At 34.9% G+C, this 15,034-nt stretch overlaps 1 protein-coding gene across 3 annotated transcripts in view; it reads right to left on the reverse strand.

Annotated features, from left to right (window-relative positions):
• LOC136855036 (NPC intracellular cholesterol transporter 1-like) overlaps nt 1-6,929 on the reverse strand; it is a 177,488-nt gene extending 170,559 nt beyond the window's left edge. For all 3 annotated transcript variants that reach the window (XM_067131804.1, XM_067131796.1, XM_067131786.1), the window contains exon 1: nt 6,627-6,929. In XM_067131804.1, coding sequence (XP_066987905.1) covers nt 6,627-6,719 — 93 coding nt within the window. In that variant the 5' untranslated portion in view covers nt 6,720-6,929. The remainder of the gene's footprint in view (nt 1-6,626) is intronic.
• Nucleotides 6,930-15,034: the final 8,105 nt, after the last annotated feature.

Consider the following 15,034-nt stretch of genomic DNA (forward strand, 5'->3'; position numbering starts at 1 on the left):
TAAGTTACCTTCATAATAACTACCGAGGTGGGACTACACATTTCAATTACGTGAATAATAGTAAGCAGCTATATTGTACGGTAATAAAAAGAACTGAAATGCAAACATACATATTGACCTTTGTAATCTAGAAAAAGAATAAGTTTTTATCAACTTGGTGAGAGAGAGAGAGAGAGAGAGAGAGAGAGAGAGAGAGAGAGAGAGAGAGAGAGAGAGAGTGTGTATTAAGTGTGCATCTAAAGTTGTAACAAACACTCCATCCAAGCTGTAATAATTCATCCTGTTTAGGTGAGCAACTAGTCAAGTGGTTCCATGACATAAAGGGGCCAGGATTATGAGTTGCTACTGAAGACTAGTCCGGACATATTTACGAGCCCTGTTCATCCACCTGTTCAACCACTTTACTTAACAACAACAACAACAATAATGCTCACAAAATCCAGGCATAACTTACTTTACGTATACAATGGAAACGACGTACGATATTTTTACGAATGTGCAAAATTCAAGGCCATGCTGCTAATGAATTTGAATTCTAACGTAAACAAAATACTGGGGCAATCGGCATGAGGCCACTGGTTTTGTTACAAAGAAGTAGCCAACGGTTCTGGTATAAAAATCAGAAGGAGTAAACAGGGGCCCACTTTCTTTTTATCAGGACAAAACTCCAGACAAGAAAGAGAAAACATGCCTACTGGCTGAAAGCAGGCCACAGTTTTCAGTTTGAAGGAAACAAAACAAAGCAAGGTAACCTTATTCGTCAGATGCTGCTACCGTCAGCACACTACACTTTTATCAATGTACATGGTTACATCAAGTTGAACATTTTTTAACGATTCATCTACATTAATATATAGTAAGCAATTATTGCCACAATGTCCTGAGTAAGTACACCCACGAGATTTCATTACCGGACTGTTTCACTTGTGGGGAAGCCTAGGCCTATTCTCATAAATAAACGGTGGGTGTGTAGCTTATACCACAGAAAAAGAAGCCTGATTTAGCCCCCAAAACCTGACCCTACCTAACTGTCCCAGAACAATTCTGGGCAACTGCCCAACTGCGCCAAAAACTTGCCCCCCAACATTCGCAAAACAAACTTGCGACAGCATTTTTGAAGAGGGTGCAAAACAAATACAGCAGATGGAGTATCCCAACAATCCAATATATGCGGCAAAATGGGGTAAACAATTTCTCTCCCAATTTGCGGGAACTAAAGAGAACGCTGACCTAAAATGTTAACACAAATACAAGAAAGACAAAAGAAGTACGTAATCTGGATTTGAAAATGGTTAATGAGTGCACACACCGTCGAAAATGGTGGTAACTTAAGAGGTGGGGACGATAGCCTATGGGTAGTAAACTCTCTCGGTGTTATGGCTGTGTGTACTTTCCAGACAGGCCTGTCACGACTTTCCCCTGAAACTCAGCCTACGGGGTAGTGGAAGTTACACACATTATAAGATAAATACATGGATACACACCGCTACTTATCACCTGGAAGGACAACAAGGATATTGTAAAATAACCCTAGCGATAATTGCAGGATATCCTTGAGTAAGCATATCAAATCCCTTCCATAAAAAATCCCAGGCACCTACTTCTATTAAACACATTTTTAATTACTATAAGATATATGATATAAAATACATAAATCATGCTGTCTACTTTAGAACACCCCTTATATCCTTGAGAAGCAGAGAAATAGCCGAAGAGGCAACATAATAGCCGAAGAGGCAACATATTTGGGAACAAACCAAAGTGAGAATACCCTCTTTGTTATTCAAAATCGATCCAGTCTACCCCCTTTCCTCTTAATAAGGATGTCGTTCCATTTTCCCTCACTTTCCCAATTTCGGGGTAGGCCTAACCCAACTTCCTTGGCTTATAGCCTCCATGGAGGTTAATCTAACTGAAGAAAGTCACAATTCCAGATTAAGTTCGCGGAGGTACAGAGCATGGGCATAGTTCGGCATACCAATAAAGAGATATCTGGCAAATTGATGTTTCTTTTTTAAAGAGAAGAGGAATATATATATATATATATATATATATATATATATATATATATATATATATATATATATATATATATATATATATATATATATAATATATATATATATATATATATATATATATATATATATATATATATAATATATAATATATAATATATAATATATATATATATATATATATATAATATATATATATATAATATATAATATATATATATACATATAGGGTCCATAAAACGCATCAAAAAGGCCATAATTTATTCGTCAGAGACGTTTCGCACATGTACTATGTGCATCTTCAATCTGCAAATATAACAAATTTCGTTAAAAAATTTACAAAAAAACATTTTAAAAAGATTAGGTTAAAAGAAAAAAAATTATTTACAAAAATTAAAATTAACTTGAAACGTATACAGTAAAAAGAAACCAGTATTCAACAAACCATTCAAAGGAGAAGGAGAAGAACGAATGACCAAGAACTGACCCCACCCTACGACTTCCGTTATACTAGATAAAGAGGAAAAGCGGAAACGTTAGAGTTCAAAGACGGAACAAGTCGTTTGATGTATAAGGACTCAAGGGTGTTTAGGTAATCACTATGGCTTGTTCCACCAATAATAGAGAAATGTTTTTTGTTTATTTCGATTTTACAAAAAACATTTCTCTATTATTGGTGGAACAAGCCAAAGTGATTACCTAACCACCCTTGAGTCCTTATACATCAAACGACTTGTTCCGTCTTTGAACTCTAACGTTTCCGCTTCTCTTCTTTATCTAGCATAGCTGAAGTCGTAGGGTGGGGTCAGTTCTTGGTCATTCGTTCTTCTCCTCCTTTGAATAGTTTGTTGAGTACTGGTTTCTTTTTACTGTATACGTTTCAAGTTAGTTTTAATTTTTGTAAATAAATTTTTTTTTCCTTTTAACCTTATCTTTTTAAAATGTTTTTTTTGTAAATTTTTTAACGAAATTTGTTATATTTGCAGACTGAAGATGCACATAGTACATGTGCGAAACGCCTCTGATGAATAAATTATGGCCTTTTTGATGCGTTTTATGGACCCTGCTGTATGCCTTTATATATCTTCGCCTGGAATCTTATATATATATATATATATATATATATATATATATATATATATATAAATTCAACACACAATATTATAACAGGCTCACCAATAACATTGGAAAAGCTATACAACTTCAATAAGAGGTTCCACCTCCATTTTCCACGTGATGGTGTTACAGGTGAAGAAACAACTCACCACGACAGCCGACCTTCATAGACAAACACCTGCCATCCACACCTGCACTACAATCGATGTAGCGAACTACAAGACAGAGGCAAAACGGTGAACAATGTATCATGGCTGTTATTACCATATGCTATAAGTCCCATAAATAGTCCCATAAATACGACAGCATGAACCTTCCCTGCCCTACTATGCCAGCCTAATTAAACGACATAAATTTGACTGTACTCTTCTGATTTCCGGAGAGAGAGAGAGAGAGAGAGAGAGAGAGAGAGAGAGAGAGAGAGAGAGAGAGAGAGAGGCACAGTACTGTAACTGAGAGGGAGGCACAGTACTGTAACAAAGTATACGGGACACTGAATGAAAGTGGATGAGTCTAACCAAATATATACTTACAAAAATTACGACTCCTGATTGTGATGAGAGAGAGAGAGAGAGAGAGAGAGAGAGAGAGAGAGAGAGAGAGAGAGAGAGAGAGAATAACATTCCTTTGAGAAGTACAGTATATACTATAACAAAATATACGGCACACTGAATGGACGTGGCTAAGCCCAACGACGTATGGACTTACAAAACCCCGACTTCTCATTGTCATGAGAGAGAGAGAGAGAGAGAGAGAGAGAGAGAGAGAGAGAGAGAGAGAGAGAGAAGCAACTGACCACTCAAATCCACCTCCCCAGACCTTGTAGCCAAACACAATGGTTCTAACATGTCCTTCCTACAAATAAACAAGCCTGCACAGACCACTGTGCAGAGATAGTTCGTTCTCGCACGTCACCGGCTTTGCAAACTGCGACTTTGTCCAGAATCTTAGGCCAAATTACCTGATGTAAAACGTATAGCTTCCCAACGATTCTATATACTACTTTGGTGATTCGTCGGCGACGCATAGGCTACAACACCAACTCTAACCAGTTTTGCATCATTTACAAATGCCAATTCTTCTGCCAAACTCATGTACCGGCTCTGAGTCGTAAGAATAATAATGTTTACTAACACCCATTAGAAAAAATATATCAAGAACTCAAATCATTACGAATGACGGGAAAAAAAACACGAACTAATGGAAAAACCAAATGTGGTTGCTTCCACAAGCACCACCCCCATTCTTTATCTGTACGCTTTAGGCCTTTTCAGTGTCTGTACTCTTTGGCCATATTCAATGCCTGTACTCAAATTTGGACCTATGCAACGTCTGTAATCTTTAGACCTATCGATGTCTGTACTCTTAGACCTATTCAATGTCTTACTCAAATTTAGACCTATTCAATGTCTGTACTCTTGGACCTATTCAGTGTCTGTACTTGGACCTATTCAGTGTCTGTACTCTTTAGACAATGAACTATTCAGTGTCTGTACTCTGTTTATTCCGCAAAAGACTCAAGTACTGGATAAGGGAAAACCAGACCTTGGCGACGGCCATTACCGTTGCATGATTGAACTTCCCCCAAACAGTCGGAAAGGCGCCACGATCTCACTGCAATCGTCCAATATCGATCAGGAATAACAAACAAATATCGTGTCCATGTCAGATACAATTATTTGCTCTTATTACGTGACCATTCGTTGATTTAAAACAAACTTTTTTTTTTTTGGGATAATGATGTTTAAAAACGGAAGGAATACTAGTCTCATTATTTAAAATATGAGATGTGCAACTGCGTTGTCAATCTTTCTCATATTACTTCAGTACTAAACTTCCTCCAACTAACACTAACGATACGGATGCCTGGCTCTATTCTATTCTGTCCCATTTGTGGCTAAGCCATATATGTCATACAATGGCAATACAAAACCAGTTAGGCCAAAATTCAAAGAAATTAGACAATTTTCCCTACGACATACACAGTTGCTGACATCCAGAAAACCTGAAAAATCCAGCCTTGCAAAACAAGGTGAAGCCAATCGAAAAAATAAAATTTGAAAAAAATAGGAAAAAAAATTTTTTATGTAAAAAAAACTCGCCATGAGACAGAATTCCATACTAAATTCTGAAGGCTGGGGCACAATGAAAGTAATTTCACTCTAATGGCATGCAAAGCTTATTTAGACTAGCAATAAAACAGCGAAGTGAGAGAAAAGTTTTATTTAAATTGAAAAAATAGCATAAGATTGAACATTTCTGATTTCTTTGTGAAAATCTTATGTCAGCTGGTCCTCATGAAGCAAAAGGAAACTTCTAAATTTAATAGACTAAAATCATTCATCAACCTTCAAGATAAAATGCCATATCTGACTGGGCACCTCTCAATAATAAAGGCGGTTTATTAAGGCTAACCCATCTCTAGTTAAATTAATAATCATTTTACTTTTACATAATTACTATTTCTGAAATAACGCCCTGACGTGACGAGGCCTATCATATCCTGGTTACTCACGTATTCTCAAAATTGTATATTTAACATCAACTTTATCAAGGCGCAGCTGTTTCCCTTGCTAGTCTTCAATCCACAACATACTGGCATAGGCCTAACCCACTTTTTCACGTGTTGTTTACACATGGTCTCCAAAACGTAACATCAAGTCAAGGTTTCCCTTCTTTCGCTACTTCGCTATTCCTTCTCTACCATTATTCCAGTTAACATGGTTAAGGGCTACAGAACATCACTGAAAACTGTCTACATGCCTTTTGTTATCAGCACATTCATGGGATAATAGGTAGCCTATAAGAAGGTAGGCTTAGCTTCGTTGGCTGACGTGTGTAACGTACAATTACAATCTCTTCAACTCTAAAAATAAATATGATTCGATAAACATACTCGGTATATTTCGCAAACCAATCTAAATGACTGCGTAGCGGTTTCCATGATAAGAAGTCAGGCGCTGTTAGGCTACTTGCGTAATTTTTCATTTGACCATTATAAAGTCTGCGACACCAATTTCTGATATGCAAAGCATTCAAACCCTAAATGGTCTAACATAAAATGTAAATTATATATTAACAGCAAGTCTACGAGATTCTGTAAACAAATGGACTGGGTTAACCCAGCCCACAAAGGAGAGAAAGTTCCAACATAAACAAACACCATATGATCGTTTCCTTCGTTATTTCTGGGGCTAAAACAACATATTAAAATACTCCGACGAAGCAAAAAAAACCTGTCAATGAGAAGTTGATCAAGGCTACGACCGCCTTCCCCCCAGCAAAATCTCGCAACGGAAACAAACAGATGCATGAGGGAAAATGAAAAAAAAAAACCTACCCGAGCGGATGATATTTGACGAAGATGCCATGTTTTGGCACTCCGGTAGAATACGAGAGGCAAAGACGTCGGGTAAACGTTCGATTTTCCCTGAGAACATCTAAAAAATTTTATATTAAGAAATGGAAATGGCGATGGACGTTAATACTCACCGGCGAGAAAGAAAAAAGTGAGAGTAACAGGACGAAATAAATACAGGACCGCTCCAATCGTCTGGCAAGAGGTGGCGGCGGGTCGGAATCCATGATGATGAACCAGCAGATTTCACACTATTTTTTCGATTTTATAAACAATATGGGATACCACGCTTACTACACAAGTTCCCACTATCACTTTCGATCACAATTATTTCTCATTCAGACGATAAGAGTGTATGATTTCTTAAAAAGAAGCACAAATGTAAGAGACGCTACAGTATACGTCCACACTCGAAGGAGGTGCGCACGGTTATGGGTGCGCGCGCTACACTTGACGTCATTTATACGTCATGTTCTCTGGAGGTGCTGGTTAGCTATTACTTACTCGCGGATATGTCGCAGATTTTGTTAAATATCGCCTAAATTCTTTCCTGCGCCGCTTTGACTGAATGTGTATTCAGGTTGAAAATGATATTACGTTAAATATACATGAAATATTAACATTTAATACTTATATAAATTCGAAATACTGTAAATTTACGTAAGTGGTATCAATGTCGAGGATTGAGTCATATTCTGTTTACCGGAAAGGCTGATTTCGCCTGTATTTACTGTTAGCACACAGGAGACAGGTAAGATCTCCAGTCTATGCAGATATTAATCTTCTTAGTAAAATGTAGAGAAAGAACAAAAAATCGAAGCAGTTTGAAAATATCCAGAGTAAATCCCCCAAATAATTTTATATAGGTCAATCTCGCTTTCAACAAGCGATCATTTTTGCATAGTTACTCTTTTCAATGTAAATTTTCGCTTTCCGGTGAAACTTTATTCCTCTGAAAAAATTAATGCTTAACGGTAAATCGATAAGCCTTCGCAGGAATTTTTGTTCTGAATAAACCTAACTATTCCAGATGATCTCTTATTCATCTCAGTTTAGTCAGTTACAGAGATATATTTCTTTCGCTACAGAAACGAAAGTACCGTATCATCAGTTCTCAAAAAAAAAAAATGTCATTGTTTCGGTTTATATTTGCTGAACTGTCACTCGAATTTTTTTACAGTAAATAAATGTCTACCACATGACCGATGCTTTACGCAAACGTGTGTGTGTATATATATATATATATATATATATATATATATATATATATATATATATATATATATATATATATATATATATATATATATATATATATATATATATATATATATATATACATACATATATATATATATATATATATATATGTATATATATATATATATATATATATATATATATATATATATATATATACTTATAAAAAAATATCTCCATATACCATCCAGTTTGAACGAGGTCCTGTTAGTAATATATATATATATATATATATATATATATATATATATATATATATATATATATATATATATATATATATATATATATACATATATACACACACACACACACACACACACACACATATATATATATATATATATATATATATATATATATATATATATATATATACACACACACACATATATATATATATATATATATATATATATATATATATTATATTACTAACATGACCTCATTCAAACTGGATGGTATCTAGTGGAGATATTTATTCAAAAAAGTTACAAACTTTCTATAAAAAAAAAACAAATCCTCATTCACAAGTATCCATACAATGACCAGACACGTAGTCTAGCTGTATTTATATCTGTGTGCTGGGTAGTCTACTTTAATCCTATAATTGCTTTCCTCCTCCTGTGTGACCCCCCTCGTGACCTTGGTCTTTCTCTGTCCACATCTTCATCCAGGTGTTCTTGTCCCGTGAGTGCTTTTGCGTTTTTCTTTTGTTTCCTTGCTACTGTGAAGTGTACAAATTTTCTTGATATGCTGTCTTCAAAGCCGTTTCCGGTGTTCCCTACCATTGTGTTGTTAGCCCATGTTATGAAGGCGTTCTCTAAAACTAGTATGGCCGTTTTGTTGCTGTTTCTGTACAAAGAATTCATATTTTCCCAGTCGATTTTGTGGTTTTTCTTTCAACAATGTTTGGCAACTGCCGAAGTCTGATGATAATGTCTTATGTTCTGCATGTGTTGTTTGCTTCACTCTTTACAGGATTTGCCGGTTTTGCCATAGTACCCATCTTCACAGTCTAGACACGTTGTAATAGTGTTGTTGTCCAGGAACATTTGGTAGGGAAGAAAATGTTACAGTCCCAGGCAACAACACTATTACACCCATCAACAGGAAGCTAGGTAAATTCAAATTGATAGGCAGCTACAAAAACACCATTAGGAACAATATAGTTAGAAACAAAAACCTGGAAACGCAAGACAAATTCTTGCAAGAGATGAGTAAAACCTCTAGAGAAATGAAAGTAATGAAAAGTGGAGTGCTTTATACTTTTCAGGAAGGTCTGGTCATATCCTGCTCGTCTTTGTCTAACTTGCTGAAAATGCTAAAAGAAAAACTTGGCATGACGTATATTCTAACTTACAGACTAAATCAGGATCGGTCGGAGCACTTTTTTTGGTTGCATAAGGCAAATGGGAGCGTGCAGTCAGCACCCATCACCAGTTTCATTTAAACATCGTCTCAGAGCCCACCTTTTAGGAAAAGGCAGCACACTTGGAAGCTCAAAGAGCAACGTTGAAAACTGCATCAGTGAAATTGTAACACGGGGCTCATTTCCCCACATCCCTGGCAAACAGGACTCATCATTCGAAGGCGAAGGAAATTCTCTTCAGAAAGGTCTCAGTTTATCAGCAATTTTATTTTGCTTACCACAGCTTGATACGGATGATCAAAGTGATGACTTCGAAGACCAGGAAGTCGAAGAACAAACATTGGAAGATGCCACAGAAGAAGAAGGTTTGCGATATGTTGGCGGTTTCAATATCGGTTTCATTTCTCTCAAGTTTCCACAATATGAACATTCAGGAGCAAAAGTAACAAAAGGAGATGACACACGGATTAGTGCCATAAGCTTTAGAGAGGGTCAGTTAATGAAACCTAGTGAAGAGTTTCTTGAACATTTGAAGTGTATGGATAAGATGTTAGATTCTCACCATGGGGGGAAAAATGTTTAACAGCAGGAAAAGGAGAGGTCATTACATTAACTGATATAATTAGCAGTCACATCCAACGACCTTCAGAAATCATAAAATATTTTGTTAGTTGCCGTACATTTTTTAGAATATGAAATTTGAACAGATACATTAGTTGTTCCAGAAAAGTGGTGAATAGGAAGAAAAAGTTAGTGACACAACTAGTAACAAGCGGTTAAAATATGTGCGAAATGTAATTTTATGGATATACGTTAAGTGTGTATAATTCTAGAAATATATTTATATTATTGTTTAGAGTGTTCTTTAGAACTCCCTTATGATTATTTGTTTTAACATAATAAAATAGTTTTTTATCTAGTATTTTCCTTAACAAAAACGGAAAAAGAAGAAAGCAAAGGTAGGTTTTCAATACTTTTAATGTTATTTGGCGAAAATGTCCTAATGATCTTTCTTATGAATATTCCTTTTAACATAGTACAATGAAGAATCTTTATCTGGCTATCAATTTAATTACCGAATAGCTTAGAGTTACAAAAAAAGAAAAAAAAGAAGTTAAAGGCAGGATTTCTATAGGTTTAAGGAAGCCTGGCTGTGGTTATTGCCGTTTAATCCTCTACCATGGATGCAGCTGCGCGGGACAAGACCTATACGCTCTAGACCTTGTTTAGCTCAACACAAGGAACAATGGGTATCTCCCTAAAACGAAGCATAGCATAAAATAATGAAAATTAATAAATACTGTACTTACGTTTAAAAATAAAAGAAACTGCGTAAAGAGAGAGAGAGAGAGAGAGAGAGAGAGAGAGAGAGAGAGAGAGAGAGAGAGAGCTCATTTCCAATGCACAGAGATTGTTCTTCAAATTACATTTGTGCATTCGTTAAACAACCTTGACAATATGTAAAATGTAAGAAAAAACAAAGAAACGAAAGAAAACTTTACCTATTAAATGAAGACAAAGGAGCCTAACAATTACAGGAAGTGATGTGAAAAACACAACAGTCCAAAATTATGAACTTACATTTAAAGGAGGAGAGAGTCACCTGGTGACAGTTAATATTTAAATTTCATTTAATTTATGATCACATATCTTCATTTATGATAATGACGTTTCTAAAAGAAGTGTAAGGGTTATCTTCTCCTCTTTAAGTTCTGTTGTATGTTTGTATGAATTTTAGTCTTTCTCTTCTTACCTTGGTTTCTTTTCGAAGCGCTAAACTCAGTTGTTTACCAGGGAAACAAAACCAGGAAATATCAAAGAGGGTTATAGCATAGGAAGGAAAGGGTATCCACAATCCACGAGTTGCCTTAAAGAAACGGAGATATGTCAACGCTGTAAAGCGATTGGGGACCCCCTTTTGACCAAGTACTCTAGGGAGACTATAGATACCACCCTGTTTGAATGAGGCCCTGTTAGTAATTGTACTAATGCACAGAACAGTTGTGTATGTGATAAAGTTTATATATATATATATATATATATATATATATATATATATATATATATATATATATATATATATATATATATATATTAAAATCGATGCTTAAATGATGGGTCCTTTACTTAGTCTGCTAAGTAAAGGACCTAGCGTCGAAAGGCCTCGCAGCACTCCAGTGTTTCCGTTTCCTTCGTGGATTTTATCTTTATATATTCATCACGTTCCATATTTTCGTGATTCATTATACAGTATAATATATATATGTATATATATATATATATATATATATATATATATATATATATATATATATATATATATATATATATGGACACCAGATTTACTTCATGTTCTTGCACTTGGATCTATAGGCTTCGTTGTGACAAGCGTATCCAAAAAGTATGAAGAATTCGACGAGTTAAGAGGACATTGTAGTTACTATATAGAATTGCGTACGTATCCGGTACAAATTACACACACACACACACACACACATATATATACACACACATATATATATATATATATATATATATATATATATATATATATATATATATATATATATATATATATATATATATATATATATATATATATATATATACTGTATATCATAAACACGTCACTTCCCAACAACCTTTCCTTATCAATCCTTACTCTTCTTTCCAAAATTTTCGGATCATACCCCCAAATCCATCAGGCTCCCATTCTTCCCATGTGATTAGACCACCTCTGGCCTGTCTGATCCAGCTTTCCACCTGCAATAACATTTTTACCACGTATGCTATAGTTGACAGTTTAATCATTTTTTTTTAGCATTTTGACTTCACATTTTTACGCAAATACAGAACATAACATCTTTCACTCTTATTCTCTGAATCGTTGTTAACATCCGCACTTCACATTCAAGCGGAAATGTTGGCGCAACATTCCATTTATACACCTTAACATTTCTTTCCAACATTTATGATATTTAGACCGTCCAGCCAAGCAGTGGCACACCTTCGGCCACTCAGAGCTTAAGACACTGAAAAGAGAGAGTTAGGAGTGGTTGGACACAAGATAAAGCGATAAGAAAATAAATGAGACGATGTACAAGGGTCTAAGAAATAACAGTCAGAGAGGTTGGACAGCAAAATTGGAGAAAGGAAGCGAAAATGGATGTAAAGCAAAAGGCTAAAAGTTGGTTGCATGCATTTAGGGACCGTTAGAAAAAAATGTAGGTAAATTATTAAAATTCTTCTTGTATTTTTAATAAATTTACTTATATTATTTACATTTATTTATCTATTTGTTAATTTGTTTTTTCTTTCTTAATAAGTTATCTCTTCTTCTTGTACTTCCCATTGTCTTCTGTTGATCCTTTCTAATGAACACCATATTCTTGGGAAGCTTGAATTTCAAGTCAGTGGGCCCTTTTGTGGTCTTGTTCCATATGAATAGGGTTCGTCTTCTGAACAATAATAATAATAATAATAATAATAATAATAATAATAATAATAATAATAATAATAATAATAATAATGAAAAAGGAATCAAGGTACATTGCTGCCCCACATAATTCTCCTTGTATTTTAAGAATTTACTTGTATTTTTATCTATTTATTTATTATTTTGTTCATTTACTTTTTCCTTTTCTACTAACTGATCTCTTCTTTCCGTATTTCCTATTACGTTCTGTTACCTCTTTTGGATGAACACCAAATTCTTTGGAAGCTTGAATTTCAAGTCAGTGGCCCCCTGCGGGTTTATTCCATCTGAATATGGTTCATCTTCCGAATAATAATAATAATAATAATAATAATAATAATAATAATAACAACAGCAACAGGACCGCTGCAAACACCCTTTTGTTATGCCTACAGTGCACCGCATGAGGTGCAATGACGGCACCAGTCCCCTACGGGAACATTTCCTTCCAAGTGGCGTGGACTATTCACTGTGAGTGCTTAAGTTAAGTAGGCTATACCTTAGTTTAACCAGACCACTGGGCTGATTAACAACTCTCATAGGGCTTAGGTTTATTTTACGTGCCTAAGAACCAATTGGTTACCTAGCAACGGGACCTACAGCTTATTGTGGAATCCGAACCACATTATAACGAGAAATGAATTTCTATCACCAGAGATAACTTTCTCTAATTCCTCATTGGCCGGTCGGAGAATCGAACGCGGACCCAGCAGAGTACTCCCGAGAACGATACTAGCCCGTCCAATGAGGAACTTTGTGAGTGCTTAAAATTGTTCTGTTATTTACTAACTTCCAGAGCAATTTCCTTATAAAATGTTCCATATATCCTGTCCTCTCTCTCTCTCTCTCTCTCTCTCTCTCTCTCTCTCTCTCTCTCTCTCTCTCTCATTTTGTTGTCGACTACCTTACCCATTCTCTTGGTTGCCTCTGCATGATCTAATCTTCTGTTCAGTAAGCAACTGTGCTTCAAGCAATCAGCTTCTTTCTTTCCTTCACTGCGCCACTCATAATTCCTGTGAGTTAGCGACCTCATTCTTGTATTTTGCATGCTCCTCGAACTTTATTATTATTATTATTATTATTATTATTATTATTATTATTATTATTATTATTATTATTATTATTCGAAAGATGAACCATTTTCAGATGGAATAAGCCCACAGGGTGACATTGACTCAAAATTTAAGCTCCCAAAGAATATGGTGTTCATTTGAAAGAAGTAACAGAACGTGATAGGCAGTACAGAATGAAGAGATCAGTCTGTAGAAAAGTAAAAATAAATTAACAATTAACAAATAAATAAACAAAGATACAAGTAAATTATTAAAATATATGGAGAATTGTGTAGGGCAGCAATGCACCTTGATTCCTGTGGTATCCATAATTCTGTCCTATTTTTCATGATTGTTCTTTTTACGATATTCTTACTTTATATTCAATGAAATGGAATGTAAAATTTAGGCCAAAGACCAAGCGCTGGGACCTACGAGGTCATTCAGCTCTGAAAGGGAAATTCAGAGTAGGTAGGTGTTAAAGGTGTAACAGGGAGAAAACCTTGCAGTATGAAACAACAGTTTGGAGAGGTAGAAAGTAAGATAGAAGAAAGAGAAAATGAATGGAGGTACAGTAAAAAGAATGAAAGGGATTGCAGCTAGGGGCCGAATGGACGCTGCAAAGAACCTGAAGTAATGCCTACAGTGCACTGCGTGAGGTGCACTGACGGCACTACCCAACTACGAGGTTTAAACTTACAGGCTTACGTGTCAGAGTTGTGTTTGTTAATTCGCTCAGAAGTTTTCTTCTTAAAAGAAGAAAACTTCTGAGCGAGTGACAAGGTGTAAACCTTCAAGCACTCTTCCTCTTCTTCTTCTTCTTCTTCTTCTTCCTCTTCTTCTCCTTCTTCTTCATGGCATCCGCGAACTTAATCTCCTGATCAGACAAACGCGTAATCTAACGAAGTCTTTTCCTCAACATTTAATTCTGATATATATGGATATATATATATATATATATATATATATATATATATATATATATATATATGCATATATATATATATATATATATATATATATATATATATATATATATATATATATATATATATATATATAAGCTTTCAAGTCATATATATATTCTATATCATGTATATATATATATATATATATATATATATACACAAATCATGCACACACATCATGTACGCATACATATATATATATATATATATATATGTGTGTGTGTGTGTGTGTATATGTGTGTGTGTGTGTGTGTACCTGATGAAGAAGGCTGCATGTTTTTGAAAGCGTCTACTATCGAATAATAAAGAATCTGGAATCTAAACCATCCCATCTTATTGAATCCTAACATGAGTAGTACCAATATATTTGTACACAGTGAAGTTTTGTGGCTAATTTCGGTTATATATACAGTAC

The sequence above is a fragment of the Macrobrachium rosenbergii genome, chromosome 3 (assembly GCF_040412425.1).
Source record: "Macrobrachium rosenbergii isolate ZJJX-2024 chromosome 3, ASM4041242v1, whole genome shotgun sequence".
NCBI lineage: Eukaryota > Metazoa > Arthropoda > Malacostraca > Decapoda > Palaemonidae > Macrobrachium > Macrobrachium rosenbergii.